At 32.2% G+C, this 20,036-nt stretch overlaps 4 protein-coding genes across 4 annotated transcripts; 2 read left to right on the top strand and 2 right to left on the bottom strand.

The window, feature by feature from the left end:
* Positions 1-86: 86 nt before the first annotated feature.
* Positions 87-9,190, bottom strand: LOC140744115 (uncharacterized). The gene is made up of 9 exons (XM_073075629.1): positions 9,072-9,190; positions 8,893-8,981; positions 8,059-8,170; positions 7,294-7,372; positions 5,868-5,876; positions 1,759-1,967; positions 1,456-1,544; positions 1,090-1,201; positions 87-245 (listed from the first exon to the last, which is right to left on the bottom strand). The coding sequence occupies exons 1-9, from the start codon at positions 9,145-9,147 to the stop codon at positions 157-159; spliced, it is 864 nt and encodes a 287-aa protein (XP_072931730.1). The 5' UTR covers positions 9,148-9,190; the 3' UTR covers positions 87-156.
* On the bottom strand, positions 5,066-6,378 carry LOC140744036 (general odorant-binding protein 72). Its single transcript, XM_073075519.1, has 4 exons — positions 6,239-6,378; positions 5,978-6,066; positions 5,676-5,787; positions 5,066-5,421 (listed from the first exon to the last, which is right to left on the bottom strand). The coding sequence occupies exons 1-4, from the start codon at positions 6,312-6,314 to the stop codon at positions 5,333-5,335; spliced, it is 366 nt and encodes a 121-aa protein (XP_072931620.1). The 5' UTR covers positions 6,315-6,378; the 3' UTR covers positions 5,066-5,332.
* Positions 9,191-11,404: 2,214 nt separating the features above from the next.
* LOC140743911 (general odorant-binding protein 72) lies at positions 11,405-13,990 on the top strand. Its single transcript, XM_073075412.1, has 5 exons — positions 11,405-11,498; positions 12,277-12,352; positions 12,835-12,923; positions 13,410-13,521; positions 13,880-13,990. Exons 1-5 carry the CDS (start codon positions 11,442-11,444, stop codon positions 13,966-13,968), a joined length of 423 nt encoding a protein of 140 aa, XP_072931513.1. The 5' UTR covers positions 11,405-11,441; the 3' UTR covers positions 13,969-13,990.
* Positions 13,991-16,748: 2,758 nt separating this feature from the next.
* Obp4 (odorant-binding protein 4) lies at positions 16,749-19,260 on the top strand. Its single transcript, XM_073075282.1, has 5 exons — positions 16,749-16,799; positions 17,419-17,586; positions 17,868-17,985; positions 18,500-18,585; positions 19,090-19,260. Exons 1-5 carry the CDS (start codon positions 16,749-16,751, stop codon positions 19,108-19,110), a joined length of 444 nt encoding a protein of 147 aa, XP_072931383.1. The 3' UTR covers positions 19,111-19,260.
* The last annotated feature ends 776 nt before the right edge of the window (positions 19,261-20,036 follow it).

Here is a 20,036-nt window from a genome sequence, read left to right as displayed (position 1 = left end):
ATCCATCTAAAAACATTAAAATTGGTTGTCTAGTAAATTCTACCTAGGTACATTTTTATTTCCGTATAAAAATATCACACTTCTTACTAATTTATTTTATTCAAGCAAACAACCAAAAATACACAAAAACAATAATATTTACTGTATTTAATTAAATTAAACAAATATAAAATTCTTCGGATTATCATCGTAAATACACTTCGATGTCCAGTACGATGCTTCGCAGAGGTCTTTGTACTTTTTCGCTGTAAAAAATAATTTTACAGCAAATGTAATACACAAATTAATAACTTTAATTATGTATCTGTTGGCAATTTCCAAACAACAATGGTTTTATGCTCATAATGCTCATAATGTTTATTTGCATAATTTCAACACGTAAAACGCATACACTTGTTGTGTATATTTAAAACATTGTTGGTTTTTTATTAAACCAATGATTTTTTATGAATACCGCAAACAAAAATAGAAAACTACTGTTAATTGAAACAGGAAACAAGCTTGCAGTCCAACTAAACTAAACTAAATGGCTACCGCTACCCATAGACATCCGTAATCAACCCTAGATAAGGTTAGATTCTGATCTGAGGTCGGCCCTAGATGCGCCGCAACCCTTGAAGACGAAGATGGAATGGCTCGACAAATTATGTCTCCCTTACCACACCATCAATAAATAATACAAAATAATTATAGTTTAAAAACTAAAAATCACGCTAAAATCGCACAAGGAAAATCGTTAATCCTGATTCCTGACGATCCTGGTGAGGTGAATGGGATAAAATTATTAAAACCGTGTATTGTCATCTGTACTTGATAATTTTTCAAAATTTTAAATTAATCGGGCCGTTCAAAGTGGGTAAAAATCGAGTTCAAAGATTCCGTTACTCACATACATACATACATACAACCCAAGCTAATAAAAGCATGTTAAAAGAGAAGACGTTTCCACTGAAATGAAAGAACTGCTTCACTCTATGGATATGTGTGGTCCCCCATCCCCGGTGAAACGATACTAGTTATACCATCTTTCAAATCGATTTAAAATATTATTTGTCCAAAAGTAAGACATGAGCAAATATGTTTACTCACATATATCTTTACACTTTTCGATTGACGCCTTCATTGCATCTTTGATGTCAGGAGGGTACATCATGTCCACTTGCTTTATAGAGGCCTCGTAACTCAGTTTGTTATTTTTAACCTGAAAGTAAATAAAAGCTATAAATATCATATCAATATTTTTAATATTTAATTTAAGAGTTCACGATTCACCACTATTAGAGGATGCGTATATTTTAGTTTAAGTTATTAATTAATTGCTATATAACTTTCGATTTTAATGGAAGTTTAGTGAGTTTTCCAGAGTAAAAATGAAGGGGACCTTTCATGAGGCCAAATGCACTATTAGGATAAGAAAACCACTAAAACAGAGAAACATCCAGTATAATTACTTACTATTTGTGACATTTGGTAGATACAAGCAATATAGCACATAACATTGCGTTGCTCTATGAATTTGCCTTTCTCAATATCTCCAATCAAATCTGTGAAAGTAATTAATAACAATAATGTACGAACGTTGATCTTGTAAATATAAAAAGTTCAGAAAAAGCCTAGTTGTTAAAGGCCTTTCATTAGAAGAGCCTGAGGTCCTTCGATTTTCCAAAATCATGTGCTTATTAGAAATTTATTATCACTATTATTTTAAATCCAATTTATAACATTAAGATTACACGATTTTATACGAAATTACTATACCTTCGGTGACATCATTTTTAGCCATGCAACTTTTCTTCAGCATCTTCCCTGAATTCTTTATCTGTTGCCTGGTCATCTGTTGATAGTCAATTAATAATACTACAATAGACTCATATACAAAGATAGTTCTATTCCCAAAGATATGTTCATCTGTGTGATCTACGCTATCGACAATCACGGAAATTTTTGAATCATTATGTAATCTTGTTCTGATAGTATCAGATGCAAATAATCATAATGTAGTCAATGATATTATAGATAATTGAATGTAGTGAGGTTATATTTATTTACAACATAAAGACATAATCATGTGTAATTTTATTTTCTGATGCTATCGAAAGTTATTTTACTCGAGTTACCATCAGATTATCGCGAAGGAAAAGGATTAAGAAGGACTAAACTGAATGATCTTCATACCAATAATTTCAAAGTAAAAAATAGAGTAGCGTTATTATCCAGTCCAGTTAATCGATGATAACTTGTATTTATAATATTATATTAAAGTAAAAAAAATGTTTTTGGTAAGTTGGCATTTGTAATCAGCTCAATATAAAACAGAGGTTCTACCTAAACCAAATATACGTTGTCACTTCTGAAAACTAAGATGATACGTAAGTCAGCTGCATCAGCGCTCTTCCACCAACATCCAAGAACTGCTTCACTGTAGAATTGGGTGTGGCAGCGACACCACTGGTTCTAACCCCTTTCAAAGCTCTCCATGTCATGAGCATCAAAACCATAGAAAGTACCGTTACAAATAAACAAAGAACAACGACCCTCCAAGGCAGCACTCGGTGAAGGATATCCAGATATACACTGTTTTTTTTCATATTCATGTAAAATTTAGGATGATTGGACAATCGTGAATGGACATCCAAATTTCAAAAAGTTTGGAAAATCCAAAAGTGCACGACTCATAATGCTCATTTAATTATGAAATATAAAAAAAAAAAAAAAAAAAAAAAAACTTAAGTCGTTCAAAATTAATTGCCGAAAAAACAGCTGTAGTAGGAAGAAGGTACTGCACAAACGCCCCTGGTGGAATAAATGTACATAATATCTATAGATATACAGTCTTGTAGTTTTCGTTTTTTATTAATTGCAATTAAACGACACTGAATTAATTAATCATTCGCATTCAGTGACCTACAATCGTCGATTAGAATTTAAAAAAAAAAAAAATAACTCAAATGATGGATTTTTTCACAAGTTACAGTGTTTTCAGGTTTCACACATGACGGACAGGAAAATTTTTTGACCTATTTTGGTGTTTTTTTCCAATTCTATTGCAGTAAATCAAGTTTTAAAAAGTATGGAATTAATCTCCATTAAATTATCTCGACAATAGTATGCAAAATATCTTGATTCCGTGAACTATCAAGGCTATAATAATAAAAATAGCCGCCAAAATGAAGCGAAAAAAATTTTTCGATCGTAAAGCACTCTCTGATGCTTCGCATCATGAGTCGTGCAATTATTGATTCCTAAAGAACTATGAGATAGCGTTCATCAGAAATCGTACTAAAAGAGCTTTACTTTAAAGATTTTCAAATTATCATATACTCGTACCTATATCGACGGTAAAATCCCTAACCACTAAATTCAAGAAACCAGTATATTTAATTACTTGGTTTAAAGTTTAAAGATCGCTTAGATAATTCATGTAGGTAAACTTAAAGAGTTTCCAATATTCACCGTCTGATGAAGTCATGAGCTAACACAATCCTACCACAAACAGTAAACTAGAACAAACCAAACTGCTGTTGTAGAGCTGACACGGTGGATAGATAATTTGGTGATGCTTTCACGTTTAAATTACACGGAGAATCAAACCCAGAACTCAGTGTTGTTATTAATAAATTATTTTCACTTACAGCGTCTCCAGAACTAGCCAAAACTGTAGCAATGATTAATAAACAGAATTTTCTTTTTTCCATTTTTCTAATACTTTGATATGAAATTGTACTCTATAAGTTCCATCTGAGAAAATTTCATCGACTGTTTGCTCTACGTATTAACAAACAATATAAAGGCACTGTGATTATGGGATGTCAACACTTAATGTCTAGTTAGAAGTTGTAACATATTCCCTAAGTACACATTTGATTGACAGCATGGATCTTGCTGTGTGTTTTACACCATACTAATTAGTGTTGTAACGTGTTGAGGTCTGATAGGTAAATTTTTAAGCTTACTATCCATGGGATTGTTAGAAATTAGAAATTAATTATCACTTGCTTAAACGGTGAAAGAAAACATCTTGAGAAAACCTGCATACCTGAGAAATCTTAAAAAAAAATGTTTTCAAAGGTATGTGTAGTCTACCAATTCGCACTTGGCCAGCGCGGTGGACTATGGCCTAATCCATCCCATTCTGAGAGGAGACCCGTGCTGTGGGACAATAATTGATTGATGATGATAATGATCGATTGGCGACTGGCACTTGAGCATGAGAGATTGAGCATGAGCATGAGAGATTAATGTGATGTTGCTCTCGATAGATAAGCAACTGTTGACATATTTTTCAATAAAATCAAAAATAGCCCCTCCTCTGCTGCTCAAATAAATAATTGGACACTCTGGCAGCAGTGAAATAGGCGTCTGCTCATTAACTTAAGGTGACAAAATCATAGCTTACGCAACTATCCCTCGCGCTCAAAAAAATTTACTCATTTATTTTTGTGAAACATATATTTTATATGTAAAAAAACATATTTAAGTTTATACAGTTCAAACAGAATGGGTTTGAATAGAATATGTCGTCGTTGTATTTGGTCTTAATTATGGTAACATAGGCTACATTGTTTTCCTTTTTAATTAATTACTTTTAAGCAACCGGATAGTTATTTTTATAATAATTACGAGTTAAGATTAACGTTATAAAACCAACAAAAAACACAATTACACCAAACTTCTGCAACATAGTTTTTCAGCATGCAACTGTTTTTTTAAAGTTTCCGGAGTTCACAGTGTTGTCTTGTCATTAAATCAGATAAACTATTTAATAAAATACTTAACTCATATTTATAATTGCAAAAGTACATACACACGCACATGCTGTTTTAATGGATATTTTTTGAACACGTTTAGGCACGATTTTTTGACAAAAACTACTGTTAGTAAGAAGTTAACAAGAAATTTTAGGTGTAAATGCAATGTAACAAGTAATATACAGCGAAAAAAATAATTTATTATTATTTAATTTTGATTAATTAATTATTAAATTTAACCTATGGCTATAGCTAGATACTCATTTTAATAAAATAAATAACTATTAGTTATTTTATAGTAGATTTTAAGTAGCAGGTAGTAGTAATAACAATTAACTTTAATAATTATTTGACACGTTCATGGTATTTTAAAATATTTAAAAGATGGATGTACAACTTGGCCCAATTTTTATAGAGTACTTTTATAGACATCTATCTATTCATCACAGTAGAAAAATCCCAGTTATTATAACGTTGACACTTGAGCCGCCTCCATACTGATGGAGTATGAACATTACATGACTTCGCGAAATCGCGAACAATAGCTACGGATGTCGAGATTACGATGGCCGAGTGTAATTAATTCACGGAAATATGAAATTAGCTGGATCGGTCTCGAACAAACACTTTGTGGCGTAGAATATTCCTTCGCACGGATCCGAGTACTTCTCCTCTGAAAATAAAACACATAAATAAAAATTGGTGAATGAAATATTTTATTTTTACTTAGGTACTAACTTATTTCCCAAAAAAAACTTGTATGTTCTTTCCCCTTGGTTTTTTGTCTTTGATTTAATTACATTATATATATAATGTAATTAAATCAAAGTAAGTATATAAGTTAAACTAATAATTGAGGCAGTCTTTTAACACTTTATCATTAAGCTGTTAAAATACAATATATTATTATTATTTTAAATTACTAACGAATACTAATGCATTTTGAAATTGCTGCCTTCACAGGAGCTTTAATGTCTGCCGGATATAATGCATCCACCTGTTTGAATACCAAATCTTTGTCGAGTTTATCGTTCTTCACCTGCGAAATTTACAGAAAATATAAGGAAAAAATAAATTAAGTATTTGTGTACAAACAGTCAGTAAGATAATTAAATGGACTCAAAAAATCTATAGACTTTCTTTAAATAGTCAACAATTTGTTTAACAACTTTTTGTTGGAAAAGTAAAAAGAACTATAGGTTAGGATATTATAAGTACTTAAAACTTACTACTTGAATTGCCTTATAAACACAAGAGACGTAGCACATCACATTATGGTCTTCAATGAACACGCCTTGTTCGATTTGGCCAACTTTGTCTAAAAAAATATCAAAAAATTTTACATTTACCTATTTGTTTTTAGTACAGTATCATTTAAATAGTAAAGAGATTTTTTAATTTCAAAGCTTTATAATGTTTCAAGTTTCAACGGCTGTAACTTTAAGCCATAAGCCATCAAATTAGACTTATTAACTAATATATATCCTTACCATTTGTTACACCCGTTTTAGGCATGCATTGGTTCTTCATTATAGACATCGTCTTCTTAAGTTGCGCTCTTGTCATCTATAAAATATATAGTATCTTAAAATACTGTGGAAGATATAAAATTAAATAAAAAATGTTTTCGAACTTACCCCAGACACAAATCCAACACTTACAGCAACCAAATATAATAATTTAATTGGAAAATCCATCACGCGTATCTTACGGTACTTTTAGAAGAATTTGTTTTAATAAATCCAAATTTGTATCATGGATTCCAATCAAGAAACAATAAATAGTCACACTGATATAATTATTTTTGATAAACACGTCTTGTATTCAATTCCACACATTAAATATACAAATCAATGATTAAAATTAGAATTATTACGATAAATAACTTCACTAAAATTATCAATAGTATTACAAATGAATTGCCTTGAATTCGCATTCTAAAGTAAGCCTAAAATTTAGAGCTATCGAATTTAAATACAAATTCAAAAACGAAAAATCATGATGAATTATTGTTGACCAAGCATATAATGATTGTCCTCAGAAAATTATGTGTCGAAACGTTTAGGTCCATTCAACTATACTGGTAATTTGTAGTTTACGCAGCTATAATTGTTACTACCTAAGTAACTACTTGCCTATACAGAACAACATATTTCAAGTTAATTGTCTAGGACAAATGCCAACTAACAGTGTAGTAAAAAAATCTATAATGTATAATAGCTTCACTTTCTCAGTGCAATTATTTATCTAAGTATTCAAAAAAATAAGGTTACAGTTCGTTTGTAGTATTAAAGTAGTTGTAGTTGAAGATAACTGTCAATTTCGAAACTTGTGTGTTTATTTGCATGAATTTAATTTTTGAAACCCCATTTTTAAAGTTATGTCTGTCTGTCTGATTGTATGTAGCCTATACATACAAAAATGGATAGAAGATGAGGATATTACATGGTATACAAGGGAAACAATTTAATAAACAAAATATACAAAATGTTAAAAGTTTATTTCTCCATAAATGTATTTTGAAAATATTGATCATCAGGGAAACACGAAGTTTTTCGGGTCATAATCATACATACATTTTGCAGTCCAGTAGGAAGCCTCGCACAAGTCTTTGTACTTTTTACCTGAAATAACATTTTTTATCAAACTTCAAATTAAATTGCAAGGTTTTATCTGAACATAGTAAAAACTAGTGACAAAACATAGACTTTGCTAAGACCTTGTACTTTGCATCTTTACAATTGTTACAACATTGTTGTCTACATGAACATTTATCCCATGATATTAAAATACTCTTACGTAAGGGGCATTTCACGCCAAGCGGACAGGAAAAAAAAAGAGGTTCTGAATTTTGTTCATATTGGGGTCAATTATACTCTTAGTGGATAGGAATGTGAACATACAATATTATTTTTATATAGCGATTATTTGTCGAGTTATGAGCTTCTAAAGAATGGAGAAAATTGAAATGATGATTTTTTTAAAGTATTTTTTCGTACATTATAAAAACTAAATAAAGTATTTAATTAAGCGGTTTGTATAGAAAATTTATTGAACTTTTATTAGAAAAATCTATTTTGAAAAATAAATAAAAATACATAAATGTCCAATGCCATTTACCATCAGGTGGACTGGTAATACCAAAGTATCGTCAACTTTATTAAAGAGGACCAAAAACTCAATTATTTTTTACAAAGGTGCTTTATTTTACACCTACTGTGTAGGCAAAGATTAGAAGCGTATAGGATCTACAATTGAAAAAAACGTACTACAATTTCGCAATAAAAATCCAAAAAAATGTCTTACATACCTATATCTTTACAGTTCTCGGCAGCTGCCTTTACAGCTACTCGCATTTCTGGTGGAAACATCATATCTACTTGCTTCACAACTGCATCGTAACTCAATTTGTTGTTTTTTACCTATAAATACATTTTTATTTTAAAAATGGTGCCTAAATATTTTTTGTAGGATTGAAGTGGAACGTAGAATACGAGCATGCAATCCACTGATAATTATAAGTGGTCATTGTTGACTATGAACGTTTGTAACAAACTCCATATGGAACGAGACTTTTACCGGTAGCTGATTACAGATGTATTGCCTCTCCTGAAGACTAAGATGTTTGCATCCCATATGTATGTCAGTCGGTATCCACACCCTTCCACTAAAACACGAAAACTACTTCACGGTTGAAATAGGTGTGGCGGTAGTTCTTTTCCGGTCTAACCATATCGGTTCTAACAACTTTCAACAAGTTTCGAAATAACTTATGAATTTCCAATCCAAATAGTCTCGTACAATAACTAAAGCACTTTGTTCTACATAAATTGATTTTAAAATCTACATTAGTTGATTTTAAAAATAATCCGCTTGATTTTAAAAAGCTTACCGCACATTTCTGCAAATGAATTACAGAACAATATCTCACTTTATTGATACTTACTTGTTATTTGGTCTATATACTTTTATGTTACACTTTATATTATGATTGTCTATATTTAAGATTAGCAAAGATGTACGCACCTGTAACTGGCATGCATACCAGTATACGTGTATAGAATAAGTTTGTATAATATATTTTGTATGAAATGCTGTTAGTGTGTCTTATAAATAAATAAATAAATTTTACCAATATACTTACAACTTGTGTCATTGTGTACACACACGCAATGTAACACATAACTTTGCGATCTTCAATAAACTTTCCTTGCTCTATTTCACCAATTTGTTCTAAAAACAAAAAAATATCGATTAAATATCATGAATCAACTCCGTTGAGCAATACTTTGAAATAATAATAATATTTAAAATGTAACATACCTTCAGTGACGTCGTTTTTCGGCATGCATGATTTTTTCATTAGTTTTCCTGAATTTTTAAGTTGCTGTCTCGTCATCTAGAGATACATACATAATTAATTACTCAAATATGAATATCATACTTAAAACATTTCACATTTGTAACTTTACGTAAATTACAACTATGTAGTTAACATACATAAAGTTTATTTTTAATATATTTAACTAATGTTGTACTATAAAACGCTACTTGCTATTTAGACTTATTTTTAACACGCTGTTATTAACTTGGGTTGTATGTATGTATGTACGTAACAGAGTAACGGAATCCTTGAACCCGATTTCTATCCACTTTGAACGTTTAGGTTAATTCAAAATTTTGAAAAATTATCAAAAACCGATGACAATACACGATTTTAATAATGTTGTACCATTGTCCCTATCAACATCCTCAGGATTAATGATTTTCGAGGCGAGAGAAAGCGCCTTAAAGAAAGTTCACGCAAAGTTACTAGATTGATTTTTAGTTTTGAAAAATAATAATGTTATTTCCCTATAACTCAAATGTACTGAAGTATATCTATAATGCCATCTTGTAGAATGATTTTTAGGATTTCGTACTCAAAGGGTAAAACGAAACCCTCCGCTGTCTGTTGGTGAGTCACAGGGTTTAACTCTTAAACCGTAATAGATAGACACTTGATTTTTTTACAGACGGTGCATAATGATGGTCGCTATAACAACAAATACTAAAAATTAATAAAATAAATATAGTTAAAAAACTAAAAAACACGCTTCGATGATAAAATCAACTAAAAAGTAGAAAATAATTTCCAATCTAGGAATCAATTAAGGAACAGTAAATAGTATAATCGAAGCGTGTTTTTCAGTTTTAAAAAACTATATTTTTATATTTTTACTTACCCCAAAGGACACATCGATCAAAAATAAAATTAATACAACCAGAACGCTAACTATAGCACAATTCGACTTCATTTTTGAGCACCTATAACTAGAAGCAACGAATCATTTTATGGTATTTATAAGTTAGTATAATAGAATGCTTCTGCTATGTTGATTGATTGATAACATACAGAGGTGACATTAAATAGTAAGTACAAGTTATATTCCTGTCAGGTTTGAATAATGAGGGAAACGCCTATATGATTTACAATTGATGCCTACTTATTTCTAACATTCTATCATCATCATCATCAACCCATTATTGTCCCACTGCTGGGCACGGGTCTCCCCTCAGAACGAGAAGGATTAGGCCATAGTCCACCGCGCTGGCCAAGTGCGTATTGGTAGATTTCACATACCTTTAAGATTTTTTTTTTTATAAATCTCTTAGGTATGCAGGTTTCCTCGCGATGTTTTCCTTCACCGTTTAAGCAAGTGATAATTAATTTCTAATACGCACATAAATTTGAAAATCAGAGGTGCGTGCCTGGGATTTGAACCTCGGACCCCTCGATCGAGAGGCCGCGTTTCTTAACCACTGGGCTATCACTGCTTTCGACTGCTTTCGACTAACATTCTATAGCACCTAGCATATGCTATTCTATACTTCATATAGAAACGTAGGAATGTTCTTTGCTTTAACTTTTCCTGATTTTTATTACACGGTATGTTTCCGAAAATATAAAAAAATATATAAATATGTATCCATTGTGTTCATCCATCCACTGTTCCTTTGGTTTAATCTTGCTGCTGATTTTATCAGAAAATTAAGAATGTTGATAGTTGTGTTAATCATGGATAAATTAGAAAACCCTATTTATGAAAGGAGTTTTATGAATAAAATCTACTAATCTACTTATCCTTATACGTAGGAAGAAATCACCCTTATTGTCTTAAATGTTAGAATCTTAATCAATCACACCTTAATGAAATAATAATCACTCATGAGCTTTAATTAAAATGATAAGCAATAATTTCATCGTTAAGTGTCAGTAGGGTGACTAGGTATCTGATCAAAATGAGGGTATTTCTTCTTAAACTGCCCCATAAGTCGATGCAACTTTATTTTGTTCTTAATATAAATACCTAATTATAACCTTTTTATTAATATAGGTAGTAATAAAATATGCCAGAAGTAATACAAAGGATTCCCTTTAATTCCTGGGAGGGATTAATGCGTATATTATATGATCAATGAAGACTGCACTCCGCTTAAAAAAAAATGGAGTCGAATAAATTGCCATAAACAAACGTAACCTAATCTAAAACGAAAATTTAATTGAAGTATGTAGTCATTATCCTCAAATCCCGTATACCGTGGTTAACTGAGTGTTAATATGCAGGCGTTAAATATTACTTCCTCATTAATCAATTATCCAACTTGATAAAAGCAGCCAGATTAGATCAAACTGGTCAGAAATCTGGAGGCATGTCAGTGCTGGTCGATATTGCTAAGTTTTTGCTCATTGTGACACTATGTAACGCGGTATGTATCTGAAAACGTATTTAAGTACAATAATATGTGTACACTTAAAAAAAAACAAAAATCATGAAGAAGCTATTAACCGTTTAAATTTAAATGTTAGACACTCAGTACGGAGTATGAAATGCGTTCATATAGATTTTGTTTTGGTAAGATGACAGGAAAAACCAACAGCGAGAAGAACAATACATTGTATTTGTTTTTGCAACCTTCTTATTGTGTAGTTATTGTATATACCTATTTGATGAAGGCTCAAACAGTCTCGAAGTTAAACAAAATTAAATTGGATTTAAAAAACTTGTTTAGGGAAATCAAATGTGTAGGAACAGTCACTTAATTTTACTTGCGATATCATAAAGATAGAAGTGAAATTTTATAGGTACTGTCAAAAATATGACTTTTACAGAATATAGGTTTTTTTTATAATATAAGAGTAGCAGACAAGTATGCAGTCCACCTGATGGTAAGTGGCTACTGCCGCCCATGGACATCTGTAATCAACCCCAGATAGGATTAGATATTTCTACCTGAGATCGGCCACAGATGCGCCGCTACCCGTGAGGACTAAGCTGGAACGCCTCGGAAAAGTCTGTCTCCCTTACTACACCCTTCAAACCGGAACACAGCAGCGCCTAACACTGCTGTTATTAGGTAGAAATAGGTGTGGCGGTGGTGCCGCTGGAGTCGAACCACAAAGGGTTCTACCACCTTCTACCTAGTGTGTTAACACCCGCCTACAATACGCCAGGCTTCGTTTTATCAGTGCAATTTTTATTTACAGATGACAATGAAACAAATAAGATCAACTGGGAAGATGATGAGGAAAACTTGTCAACCTAAGAACAATGTTGCTGATGGTAAAAAAAATGATAAGTAAATAATATATCGAATGTTTCTCTTACTTACTGTTATTTAATAAGCTGTTACCTTCGATCACGCTGTTACCATTTTTTTTGCCCTGTAAGATCGCTATTTCATTTATCATTCAGTAAAGACCACTTTCTTCAGCCTAAATATCATTTATTAGCTTGAACTGCAGATATTTTTTGGTGAAAGCTGAGCAAACGAATAAATTCTAGCAATTATACTGAATATTAGCTGCAATTTTGTTATCATATCATATGTATAAAATTCTCGTGTCACAATGTTAGTTACCGTACTCCTCCGAAACGGCTTTAACGATTATCACCAAATTTTATATCCATATTCAGTAGGTCTGAGAATCGACTACTATCTATTGTTCATACCCCTAAGTGATAAGGGCTGTTCACCCTTAACATTTTTTTATTTATACGGCAACACATTTGCCGGGTCAGCTAGTAATTTATAATTTTTCCAGAAAAAATAGATCCAATAGCCGAAGGTGTGTTTATTGAAGAAAAAGAAGTTATGTGTTACATAGCGTGTATAATGAAAATGGCAAACGCAGTAAGTTTCATTTAAATGGAGTACCTATTTTACTTGACACAAATGACTACACTAAATTTTTAAGCACTTTATTGCACGATAAGTAAATAAAGAAATCTGCAATAATAAAGGAACAGGTAGTATTAGATTAAGAACTTGTAAATGTGCCCCATCCTTCTCATGGTCCTTCTCATTCTGAGAGGAGACCCGTGCCCAACAGTAGGACAGTAATGGGTTGATGATGATGATGATGAAATGTGCCCCAAACATAGATGTGTGTTCTAGGCAAGAACATAGCTGACGCGGCGGTGAAAACCCCAGGCTTATACCTAACTATGACCAATTTAGCTAAGGTGAAGCTGTTACAAACATGTTATTATTATAATTGGGTTTGTCGGTTTTTATTCCGATTCTTCATAGATAATCCAAACGCCACTGAACACTAACAACTATGACGAAGTTTAAAATAGAAGTATCGGGATTTTCACGAAGATTACAAATTTACAGATAAAAAATGGGAAATTGAATTACGAGGCAGCTATGAAGCAAGCTGACTTGCTGCTACCTGACGAGATAAAAGAACCTGCCAAAGCTGCAATTACAGCTTGTAGAAAAGTTGGTAAGTTTCTCATACCTACTACTTAGGTAACAATAGTTTTGCCTAAAATAACATCGCTATCTCTCCCCGTGATATCGGATAATGCAGCTCAGTAATGTAACATAACTTATATCCAGTAAGTAAAAAAACAGCGCTAAGGCGATATTTTTCACTGGGATTCAAGTTATACGCAAAATTATGCGCGGTAATCAGAACTACGGAAAAACTCATTTGAGATTTGACTATCGGAGGACTTACAGGAGCTGATAGACGTCTTGTGATTTAATTTAAATACAAATATTTAAACATGTTGTATCGATACGAATATGATAAGCGTTACAATACGACCTAATAGACCTAAATTATATTTTATTTTCAGCTGATTCATACAAAGACATTTGTGAGGCATCCTTCCATATTACAAAGTGCATCTACACAGAAAATCCAGCAGTTTTCTATTTCCCTTAATAAAATTAATTATTTTTATAAATTGTTGTTTCATTGCGCAATTTTTAAGCGGTGTACTATTAGGTACAGCTTTGGGTAACTGAAATACATACTTCCTAGAGATAAATCTGACAAAAAACTAAAAAGAAAATGTTGGAACTGAACTAAAATAGGCGTACCTATGTGCCGCCTTCCATGAAATATTTCTTGTTAATTCTTCGTTTCACACAGTTCAAACAGTATTTGTTTAGTAAAATTGACTCCAAATTTCAAATACATGCATACATTATGGTATGAATGATTAAGTACATACATAAATGGGTATGTAGGTACATAAGTACCATCATTATTTAGCAATGACTGAGTTTATAATGAGACCATTTTAAGAATAATACGTACAATTCCACAAGGTCTTCCTACATGTCATTAACTAATACCATTAAGTGCTTATTTCCGTCACTAGACGAGCAAACATGCATTTTTTTGATAACGATCAATTGCCAGGCATTTTTTCCGCCGCAATGTGCCTAATTTGTGGTTGTCTTCCTCGCTCATAACGTTCAAGGTAATTATATGCAATTGTATTGTTTCAAATGAAAAAACATAGGTACCGCTATTAAATACCTACCTACTTCTAAGAATCTGAAAAAGTCTTTAAATAAGACGCCACGCTCTACGAACGTGTTATTTGAATCGAGCACCGAGATGATGTAAGACCATAGATAGTAGGTAGATATATTGTAGTCAAACCATGGCTGTCTCACTACTGGGCACGATTTTCTCATAGATTGAGAGGGATTGAGAGTTTTAGGATATGATCCACCGCGCAGGTCAACTACAAATTGGATGACTTTACACACCTTTGAGGACTAAGAGATCTCGACGATCCGACGTCGGTTGTACAGTCCCCGAGGACAATAGCCTGAAAGGCGTTGTTTAGTGGGTAGGCGTCCCTTAAGGACGGCAAGAGTGGGAGCTCAAACCGCCTGGCCAGCGACCCCGAGAAGGACGGCGGTATTTGTGGTAAGAGGACTCCGGTTGCGTTCCGTTGGAGATCCCGGAGTCCTCTACGCAGCACCGAGGACGGCTACCGGGGGGTTTTATTGCGGTAAGAGCCCACATAACCCTATGTCGCTCCCACGGCACCGGGTAGCTTTTGAAGGTTTCCCCCTCGTTAAAAAAAAATACTTCCCTTAAGGATGAGTCCCACACTCCCAAGTATTGCCGCGGCCTGCTACGAGCATTTTCCTAGCACCTACTTTTACTTTTTCTAAACCTCCTTCTGCTCCTCCTTGCTCCTACATATCAAAAATACTGATTTGTGGAGATTTATAACTTTTAACGTCACCTAAGTATAAGTTTCAACTAATATTACAAGCAACATAAGTTACCTACCTACATGGTACTATTTTCTAAATAAGGTATATAAAACCTTCATTAGAAGCATGATGAAGTAGGTACGTATAAAAATATATGTAAAATTATAGTCAACAGTGAGATATATTATTTGCACGGGAGTACTATTATTATTACTAAGTAGGTATTGTATTGGATTTGAATAGGTTTTAAATTAGGTACTTAAGTGTAACTACTGGTAGAGCAACTAACGAATCGTATCTAATGACGCTTGTTAGTTTAAACTCATTAAATATTATTGTAGACTACAAAGGACATTTTTTAATGTTTCATTCGTACTGGGAAAAAAATTAAATGAAACTTCTGCCGGCATGTATTTCACCACCTGTTATACACATTTCCGACAACAAAGGTATTGCCAATACAACAAAGATTTTAAATCATTTGTAAAAATATCGTCGTGTTTACTTACAAAGTAGGTACCTAATCACCGATGCATGGAAAGTTTGAACGAGAGCTCGTTCTTAGATTTTTTTATAAACAACGTACGCCTTAAAAATATATCATTTATTATACCTACACTTACAAAGTAAGGATGTATGATATCTAAGTTACGATTATAGATATAAAGTAAGTAAGGCACACGAGTAATTGATAGATACTTTTGTGTTACCAATGATAGGAAAGTGCCAACCACTATACTCTATATACGTTACAGGCAACATAAGCAAGATCTGACTGTTGCTCATTAGTTTTATTATATTAGCCAAATCAAGAAAAACAGTAGCTCTTTACAATTGAAGCTTGAACAAATGAAATACGTTGCTACTCCTAAGGAATTCTACCAAGTGAGAATTCCTGAGGCGTTATTTTCTACACGTCCATGCTTTCTTCTTTCCTTAAAAATGAAATTGTTAGACAAATCATATTTTCCTAATTATATCCCACCAAATGTATGACGACAAAATTTGCAAATGATAAAGGCGTTTTCACAATACACTATGTGTTATTTTCGCCGAATCAATTAATCCTAAAATTACCGATAAAATTTTGAAATTGGGCACCTTTTTGTGTATATATTTTATATAGTTTTATTTCTATTTTCAAGAAGAGGAAAATCTGTTTTGTTTCAAAATTCACAAATACCACCGTTTTACGCGAGATGCTTTATTTTCTATTTAAAGTATAGTCTCCTTTTCATTTTTGTTTCATTCGAAATACAATAACTAATTGGTTAGGTACTGACTAAAAAATAAACTTTACATTTTAGTTTCATGGCATTAAAATTTAAATTTTATTGTCATTAGGGATAACAATCTCTAGTTTAAATCGATGAGGATTATAGAGCAAATATTAAAATAATTGTACCTAATAGACAAATGAAAAATATAAATATATCCGTACCCATTATTATCATTACATTGACATTCGGAATTTGGAGTAAAATGGCTTTATTACAGTTATTTTTGTGTTCTTGCTTCGTCGGGGTAACACTTGTAAGTAGTTAATTATTTTTCTCGACCGCTCTTCCTTCCGTATTCACTGTTAAATTATAGATTACTACTGGCTACTAACGTAGCCAAACTACCTGCCTAAAAATACCTACAAACAATTGCACTTTTTTATCTTTGCGAAGCAATAGCAGTGATAGCCTAGTGGTTAAGAAACTCGGCCTCTCGATCGAGGGGTCCGAGGTTCAAATCCCAGGTACGCACCTCTCATTTTTCAAAGTTATGTGCGTATTAGAAATTAAGTATCACTTGCTGAATGGTGCGGAATCCTGCATACCTGAGAGATTTATAAAAAAATCTTAAAGGTATGTGAAGTCTACCAATACGCACTTGGCCAGCGCGGTGGACTATGGCCTAATCCTTCTCATTATGAGAGGAGACCCGTGTCCAGCAGTGGGACAGTAATGGGTGTTGATGATGATGATGATGATCTTTGCGAAGAAATTCCATCAATGTGGATTCAATCCTTCTTTAGAATTCCGTACCCAAAGGGTAAAAATTGATCCCAATTACCTATACTAAGCCTTCTGTCCGTCGGTCACTGAACTCTACTTTTTAATTTATCATAACTATCTACATCTAAATATTCGTTGTTTCTTCATAGGCAAGGACAGAAGCAGAGATTAAAACATGGTTCTTCGAGCAAGCAGTACTATGCGCTAAGGATTTTCCTATCACTGAAAAGGAAATGCTACAATTGCAAAAACACGTGATTCCAGATTCTAAAAACGCGAAATGTTTGCTGGCGTGTGTGTTTCAGAAGACAGAATGGGTGAGGGATATATCGCAGTAACGGTAGTCTATAAAATATATTTATATATATCTTGTAACACATCGGTCAATGTTATGAATGTAGAACCAGTGTGAATCAGGCGAGGAACTACCACTGGTACACCTATAGCGTGAATTAGTCTAAGTTACGGTGCAAGGATACCTATATGCCAGCGGATTTAGATGAAACCATCTTGGAACTCAGGACTTTTCATTTTCAACCTTATTTAAAAGTTAATTTCTTATATACTTCATAAATGAATAACAAAAAACTTTTTTCAGATGGACGACAAGGGAATGTTTATAGAGGAAAATGCGGTAAAGTTGTCAGAACAGGAACACCCCGATGAGCCAGATAAGGTTGAGAAGGGCAAGAAATTGTTCGATATGTGCAAAAAAGGTTTTTAATTCCATTATCTATACTAATATTATAAAGAGGAAAACTTTGTGTGTTTGATTGTATAGAATAGGCTCAAAATCTACTGGACCTATTTTAAAAATTCTTTCACCATTCGAAAGCTACATTATCCACGAGTAATATAGGCTATATTTTATATGAAATATATTTGATAAATAGATTTCGAGGGGGTACAAATTTTGGGTCAGCTAGTTTTATATAAAATAGGAGGAACTGCAAACAAACTCGCAGACTACTCGCTGGCAAATTACTACTACCGCCCAACTCCTAACAGAGGTCGGCGAAAGATGCGTTGCTACCCCATAATTTATCACTTATCACACCCTTCAAAGCAGAACACAGCAGCACCTGTCTTATTACTGTTGCTTTTCAAACTACTGGAGAGAATATGTATTCACTATATCTATTTATGTATATTTTCCCCTAATACTATACAGGCATTCCTATGAAATACTAATAATTTTCCGATTGGTAGTTAAGTAACATTATTTTTCAGTTAACGATGAGACGATCAGTGTTCCAGACAGTCATTGTGAACGAGCAGCAATGCTAACGAAGTGTTTAACAGAAAATGCTCCAAAGGTAAACTTATGCTGATATAATACTTGTTGTAACTAATAAACAAAAATGTAGTGAGGAAGAACGATTTTTTCGTAACACTTAAAAGTGCATTAACGTGTACTTGAACAAGAATTGGCCTCTTCCGATGAAGTCAGTGGTTCAGCTTCCTCACTTTAAAAATATAAATATGTAGGTATATTTAGTAATGTGAATTTCGAAATGAAACCATCTTCATGACGCGGTTTATAGCCGCCTTTAAAAACCGCTCCTTTAGTTCTCTTTATTTTGACAATTTTGACGAACGTACATTTATTTGCTTGCATTTACTATGACTAAAACCCAGGATAAAGTTTATGTTATCCTATTCCATAAAATTTAATATCGTTAACTTTTTAAAAAGCAATAAATATTTATTCCAAATGTTAAATTGATACAAGTGAGTACTGTATGATTAGAAACATTATAATCAATGTTTAACAATTATTTTATATTATTTATTAATAATATTATTTTTTGTATTTTCAGATGGGATTCAAGATAGAGTAAAGACGTATGCTGTTCAATTGTATTAACTTTTCATTTTTTTAAGCTCCACATAGTTCATTAGAATTTACTTAAGAAAATAATATAAAATAATAAACAATAAAAACTAAGATTTTAATTTTAAGTAAGTCTTACGTATAGCATTTACAAAATCAGTCACCATTACATTTCTGGGTTTAAAGAGCCATTTTTGTGTTTTGAAAAAATTACTCCAATGTATAGTGCTTAAAAACACTTTACATTGGCCTGTATTCCAGAAACAAATAATGACAAAATTTAATTTGTTACATTATTTTCCTTGTAACTAAAAATCATCAAAAAATAACAAATCCCAAGTTATGAGACCATAAAAGAAACCAAGGAAACTTTTATAAATGAAAAGTGAATTATGTTATACGTTTATTTTCGAGATTCAATACAATTCAAGAAACTTTTACGTGACTTTTTGTGCATTTAAATTTACATATTTTATTTGCTTTTGATTACATTGACAACAGCTTGCTTGTGTTATAAAAATATAGGTACATATAAGAAAATTTTACTTGGTCCAGAATCATATAAAATACATATAAAAATATATATATTGATTAAGTATTGACATCAAAATACAAAAAAAGTTAAATTACATAATGGAGTACCCATAAGGCCATTGACCAATGGAGTACCTTTAGACCTTAGTACCATGTTAATTTAATAAGTATACTTTTCCAAGTAGACAGATTTTTATGGAAATAATATAAATGAAATCGCCCAATTTCGCAATGATAAAAACACATTTCTTTTTAATTTTCATATTAATTTACATAAAGCCGATATGTTGGCACAATTACATAAATTTTTACACCTCATTTTAAGATTAAAATATTTTAAACATACATTTGACTATAATGCCGTTTTCATTTTTTTAACATTATAACAACACTAAATAT

Source organism: Epargyreus clarus, unplaced genomic scaffold (assembly GCF_041222505.1).
Source record: "Epargyreus clarus isolate Ecla_fem2 unplaced genomic scaffold, WU_Ecla_fem_2.2 ptg000001l, whole genome shotgun sequence".
Classification (NCBI taxonomy): domain Eukaryota; kingdom Metazoa; phylum Arthropoda; class Insecta; order Lepidoptera; family Hesperiidae; genus Epargyreus; species Epargyreus clarus.
The sequence above is the reverse complement of the archived record's forward strand: the minus strand, read 5'-3'. Positions and strand labels throughout refer to the sequence as shown.

Coding starts and splice junctions, on each gene's coding strand:
- LOC140744036 (XM_073075519.1), bottom strand. CDS start 6,314: ATGACAAGAGCGCAACTTAAGAAGACGATGTCTATAATGAAGAACCAA. Junction 6,067..6,238: donor TAAAACGGGTGTAACAAATG/GTAAGGATATAT, acceptor ATATTTTTTTAG/ACAAAGTTGGCCAAATCGAA. Junction 5,422..5,675: donor TTCAAAATGCATTAGTATTC/GTTAGTAATTTA, acceptor TTTTATTTTCAG/AGGAGAAGTACTCGGATCCG.
- LOC140744115 (XM_073075629.1), bottom strand. CDS start 9,147: ATGACGAGACAGCAACTTAAAAATTCAGGAAAACTAATGAAAAAATCA. Junction 8,171..8,892: donor TGTACACAATGACACAAGTT/GTAAGTATATTG, acceptor ATGTATTTATAG/GTAAAAAACAACAAATTGAG. Junction 1,202..1,455: donor TCTACCAAATGTCACAAATA/GTAAGTAATTAT, acceptor ATTTACTTTCAG/GTTAAAAATAACAAACTGAG.
- LOC140743911 (XM_073075412.1), top strand. CDS start 11,442: ATGTCAGTGCTGGTCGATATTGCTAAGTTTTTGCTCATTGTGACACTA. Junction 12,353..12,834: donor TAAGAACAATGTTGCTGATG/GTAAAAAAAATG, acceptor TAATTTTTCCAG/AAAAAATAGATCCAATAGCC. Junction 12,924..13,409: donor TAATGAAAATGGCAAACGCA/GTAAGTTTCATT, acceptor ACAAATTTACAG/ATAAAAAATGGGAAATTGAA.
- Obp4 (XM_073075282.1), top strand. CDS start 16,749: ATGGCTTTATTACAGTTATTTTTGTGTTCTTGCTTCGTCGGGGTAACA. Junction 16,800..17,418: donor GCTTCGTCGGGGTAACACTT/GTAAGTAGTTAA, acceptor GTTTCTTCATAG/GCAAGGACAGAAGCAGAGAT. Junction 17,587..17,867: donor TGTTTCAGAAGACAGAATGG/GTGAGGGATATA, acceptor AACTTTTTTCAG/ATGGACGACAAGGGAATGTT.